This window comes from Kryptolebias marmoratus, linkage group LG1 (genome assembly GCF_001649575.2).
Source record: "Kryptolebias marmoratus isolate JLee-2015 linkage group LG1, ASM164957v2, whole genome shotgun sequence".
In the NCBI taxonomy this organism is placed as follows: domain Eukaryota; kingdom Metazoa; phylum Chordata; class Actinopteri; order Cyprinodontiformes; family Rivulidae; genus Kryptolebias; species Kryptolebias marmoratus.
The window spans coordinates 29,689,038-29,694,465 of record NC_051430.1 but is presented as its reverse complement, the minus strand read 5'-3'; the positions used below and the strand labels follow the sequence as shown (position 1 = coordinate 29,694,465).

At 44.4% G+C, this 5,428-nt stretch overlaps 1 protein-coding gene across 2 annotated transcripts in view; it reads right to left on the bottom strand.

Annotated features, from left to right (window-relative positions):
- Window positions 1-265: 265 nt before the first annotated feature.
- The window catches only part of prdm8b (PR domain containing 8b), a 6,072-nt gene continuing 909 nt past the window's right edge, over window positions 266-5,428 (bottom strand). The window contains exons 2-4 of one of the 2 annotated variants that reach the window (XM_017430799.3): window positions 3,519-3,743; window positions 2,824-3,055; window positions 266-2,658 (exon numbers count right to left, since the gene is read on the bottom strand). In XM_017430799.3, the coding sequence (XP_017286288.1) occupies window positions 1,415-2,658; window positions 2,824-3,055; window positions 3,519-3,737 (1,695 nt within the window). In that variant the 5' untranslated portion in view covers window positions 3,738-3,743 and the 3' untranslated portion in view covers window positions 266-1,414. Of the gene's footprint in view, window positions 2,659-2,823; window positions 3,056-3,518; window positions 3,919-5,428 lie in introns of those variants that run through there. The other variant, XM_017430797.3, reaches the window with a different exon arrangement.

Here is a 5,428-nt window from a genome sequence, read left to right as displayed (position 1 = left end):
TCTGCATATTTCTCCCCACAAAATGATTGTTTTTCATATTTGGTGGTTTATTTATTTTAGACTAAAAAATATTAAAAATTCAAATATATTTAACAGACATAATTCATCTGAAAAAAACAGGGAAAAGTCTTTAATTTGTGCATTTTTTTTACAATATTGAAATATGTGGATTTTATTTTATTCATTCAAAAACAGAACAACATGATTTATGGCTTTTTGTATTTTTTGTGCGATAAATAAAAAAAAAACAACAAAAAAGCCAGAGTTGAAAATAAAGCTATTTTATTGTCAATGCATTCAACATGATTAGATAAACTATCAAATTTCCGCAAAAAGGAAGAAACACTGAAACTATTCCCCACTGACACAAAATATTACACTTTGTATTTGAAATAAAACAAATTATTTACAATGTAACGTATAGACTGCATCTTAAATCATAGCATTTAATATTACATGCACTCTGAAATATAGTCTGACATAAAATCCCCAATTTGTGTCCATATTCACCGAAGACATGGAAAAACCTCGCCGTGACACGTGTGACTACATCTGTAATTCATCTCTATATTTGAATTTGTATGATATAAAATACAACTTACTGTACATTTACACATATTTAAATCTTCCCTTAGGCTCAAATTCTTAAGTGCTTCTTAAATAGATTCGTTTTTTTTTTGTTTGTTTTTTTTTTAAGTCAAAATGCATTTGCTCACACTCAAAACATGACATTTTGTACAGAGGAGAAAAAAAGTAAACAGACCAAAAAAAGGAATTTCAAGAATGTGTCCAAAGTGGAAACAAGTGCAAGGAGTGTTTCTGTGATTTCAGTGGCTGATTTCCAGCAGGAGAACCTAAAGGTACTCATGGCAAAGTATGGAACCAAGGTTCTCCTGAACAATATCAAACGGTGCAAGAGTGAAAGAGTTTACTCCAGTAACTCTCCAGAGATGTGATTCTGAAATGCAGGTCTGCACTCAGTGTAAACAAAGCTGAATTCACCAAAAACCACGTGGAAGATTGTGATTGACCTACATAAGGCTGGCTGGAGTCTGTGCAGGTGAACAAACACAGTGAAATCAGACGAGCGTGGAACGTTTAGGTGAAAGAAGAGGAGAGGAGAGGAGAGGAGAGGAGAGGAGAGGAGAGGAGAGGAGAGGAGAGGAGAGGAGAGGAGAGGAGAAGAACAATGGAACCTCACAGAGACGAGCTCAGCATTCAAACACGCTGCTTTTGTAAAAACTTCTGCTTGAAATTTTCCTCTTAAAAATCTGAAATCAAGGACGAGGTGGGATAAGGAAAGGATTGTGCAGATCACGTTCTGGTGTTCTTTTTTTTTGTCCGGTTTCCATGACTTGCAATGAGTACCTTTAAATCCAGGCAGGGTCACGTGTTCTTGTCAGTCTTTACAAAGTCAGTTGTGAGAAGTCATGTGACGCGACAGGTGATGCCTTTCCCGGAAGGACTCGTTGCATATGGGGCACTTGAGCTTCTCCTCGCGCCGCCGCTTGATCAGAGGCTCCATGGAGTACTCTTTTTTGTGGTGGGACCTCATGTGGTAAACCAAGTCTGAGGTCATGCGGAAGGAGGCGTTGCACTTGGCGCACCAGTTCTGGGCCGGCAGGCAGAGGGAGGTGAAGGAGGGGGGCAGCAGGGTGAGGGCCGAGGGCATCTGAAGCTGGATGGGCCCGGAGTTCTTGGGCCAGAAGGTGGTGGCGTATACGAAAGGGTTCTGCTTGCCAATGCCGCCGGGCACGGGGCAGTTGGCACCGAGTTCCGCCCCCTGCAGCTTGGCGGCTAGGTGGTCGGCCTGGTAGAGTCTGTTGGAGGAGATGGTGTCGCCCACCGCCGGGTGGCAGTCCAGCAGCTTGGGGGGCATCACCAGCGGGGAGATCTGGGAGAAGGTGCGAGACGGCTGGCTGAAGGCACTCTTGCGCTCGCCGCTGCCGCCGCCCTGCTGGCTGACGGAGGTGAAGGCGCTGCCCATGGGGGAGGTCTGAGGCGGCTGCGTCTCTGACAGCACCTGCCGGATGTTCAGGTGCTTCTCTGGGGGGCTGCTGCCGGGCCGGTCTTTGTTTTCAGAGTTGGAGCTCTGGAGGTTTTTGTTGCTGCTGTGGTGTTTGAGGTTCTGAGACGACTTCTTGACCTCCGTGAAGGCGCTGCGCTTGGCCTCGCCGTGCTCTGTGGACCCCGGCGGGGAGAAGGACCTGTGGTTCTCCTCCAGGCCGTACACTCCTCTGTAGTTCTGCGCAGAAGACGCAAGCTCATCTTTAGACTTGGACACCTGAAGTCCTCGGCACTCTCTGTCCTCGATCTCGGAGAACTTCCTCTTCCCCGAGCTCTCGCTGCAGATCTCGGCCTCCTTGTCGCTCGGCGGGCTGGTCCGGTTGTTCTCCAGGTCCCGGGCCAGGTTGTGAAAGTCTGTGGAAGGTTTGTTGGTGTCGTGTGAAGTGGTGAAGCCTTCGGAGCGGCCCAGCTTCGGGCTGGTCCTGGTCGGGGTTATGTTTGACCGCTCTGTGCCGCTCTCTTTGCTGGGCTCCTTGTCCACCTCGGCGAGGCTCTGCAATCTTTTGGTACAGCGGAACCGCAGATGGGCCAAGAACGGGAACTCAAACTGGAACCTCTGGCTGCAGTCCGGACAGGAGTGATGGGATGAACCTGAGGAGAGAAACGGACAATTACGAAACCATCTGGAGCTAACAGAGCAACAACTGTTAGATTTGGATGATTTAGACGCTCTCATAGATCCTTGGAAGGTGTACAGTTTAGTCCTGGTGCTAGAACTGCGGGCCACGCCACGCCACGCCGCCTCGTCGGCCTCACCTTTGCTCTTGGTTGGGGCTCGGCTGGAGCTGAGCAGCAGCAGGTCGATCAGGTCCTTGCCGTACCACACCAGCAGCTCCTCGTCCTTCTCGATGCGGCGCAGCGAGCGGTAGAAGAGCTGGCCGTTCTTCACGTAGGCCTCCAGGTTCTGCTCCTCTTTGTCCCGGGCGGACTGGACCAGCCGCAGCCACATCAGGCCCTCCGAGGTGCTGTTGGCAGCCGAGGTGTCCACCTGCGCACCACATGGGTCCACACTGTTATTATATTTCTACTTTAACCAATGTCATATCTGCAGGTAGTCATAAGATTAAACTTACAGCTTACAACTATTTAATTTATATTTGCTTTAGCCTACTTAAAGGTGCTCAGCACAAAGTCATGAAGAGAGGACAATAAATATTAATAAAGAAATACATATTTACACAATCCTCTCCTCTTATCAGTGGTGCTTCAATTAAAAGTGTTTGTTTACCTACAGAAGCAGCCGAAGTGGCTGAAAACAAGCTGAATATTTGTTTCAGAAATCCTGCTTTGTTTACACTGAGTGCGACCCGCGCTTCAGATTAGCATCTCAGTATTTGTGGGAAATGAGGAGACCCGTTCATGTTTAGCTCTACAGTTTGCAGTGAGCACCTTTAACGGGCCTGTAACCTGCTCTGCTCTCTGAAAGGAGGTCCAACAGAACCGGAACCGACCCTGAAGATGTACGGGGCGGTCCGTTTGTCGGTGGACTTGAGCGCGATGAAGGCGATGCTGTCGTACAGCGACGTGTGGCTCAGCACGCACGGCCCGAAGATGGCGTTCTCCGGGATGTCGCACGTGGTGTACACGCTCGTGAAGATGTCCGTGAGACACTGCTGGACCGCCTTGGCGTCCCCGTCCCAGACCAACTTCTGCGAGCTGGACTCCTCCATTTCACCCTGCGGGGACACGGGGACAGGTGGACACGGGGACACAGACAGGTTAATTTTGTCCATCAGGAAGTCGTGATGATAAAAACTAAACATTTATTCAGTGGACTGACTCCGATGTGTCCTTCTGCTCAGGAGGACATCTCTGTTTGTCCTAGCAGATCTCAGAGGGCCGTGCATTTATTTATTTATTTATTTTTTTTTTTTAACCTTTTTAATTTATTCACCCCCGATAGTGTCAGCACATCACCGAGGAACAGCTTAGTTATTTAGCCAATATATAAATTTATTCTAACTAAAATTATTATTATTATTATTATTATTATTATTATTATTATTATTATTATTATTATTATTATTATTATTATTATTATATTCAGCAATAAATAATAATTTGTTTATTTTTAAAAATAAAATGAGAGTAGTATCAGCTGTTAGTATCAGCTTTTCTATTATTATTATAATTATTATTATTATACTGTTTTATTTTATCTGTGATATTTGTTCTGCATTTATTGATATTAAATATAATTATTATTGACTCTGAATTCTTGTTCTGCTGAAATTATTTCCTCTTGATTTTTTTTTTATTTTTTTTTTAATTTTTTAATCTGATATTTTTCTTCCTCCGGAGCAGAACCTGAGTCCGCGGCTCTGAAGTGGACCTCCAGCCTGTCCCTCCTGTCCCTCCTGTCTCTGCTGTCTCGTGTCTGCACGCGGCCGCGCGCGGCTCCTCATTACCATAATCCACCACTTTCCCCTCTGAGACAGTAATTAAAGCAGCACGAGCAGTTAATTATTTCTTTTCTCCGGTCTAACCTCTGAATGTGTGTTTAGGAGGCTCCCTGCGCTCCCGCCTCATCTTCTGCTGGCAAAGAGGAGCAGAACCGCAGAACCACAGAACCGCAGAACCACAGAACCACAGAACCACAGAACCACAGAACCACAGATCCACGGAACGTGTCAAACTGAAATCAGATGAAGCTTATTTCAGTCCAGATAAATCTATCAGCTCAAATAAATTTTCTTCATTTGTTTTGTTTCAGTCTGAACTCTGGGTTCAATCACTGCTTCCAATATTTGTTTAAATATTTTACAATAAATCTAAATTTTAGCTTCAAAACTGGATTTTACGCGTATTATTTTGTTTTTTTAGCCAAAATTGATTTTTATTTCCTTTTATTTAAATGAACCATCTGAAATCAGCTCGTGTAAAATCAGCTGAAGCAGCTTTTTTAAGTTAAATAAAACAAAGAAAATCAGACATTTATTTTCTTTCTGCACGCGATTAGAATAAAAACTGATTGTTTCCGAGCTGCTCCTATTTCTGCAACAGCCTTCATCGGCTGCTCACGCACGCGCACGCAAAATAAAACAGCTGTTTTCAGCGGTTCGGGTTTTTATTTTAAATTAAAAAAAAAAAAAAAAGAATCTCCACCTGCATTAAATGCTTCTGCTTTTAAATTTGATTTTTGGAGCGTTTTTTTTTTTTTCTTCTTTTCTCTTCCACGAGGCTCCAGAAATGTTCTGAGCTGAAGAGGAGCCGAAAGAAGAGTCTGGTTTCACAACAAAAGGTTTAAACAAAAAAAATAAATAAATGTTTAAAAAGTACTGACTCAGAAACGTGCACGGGTCAAACTCCAGTGAGACAAACAGATAAAAAGCGGAATGTTGCGACTCCATAAAGTCCAGAA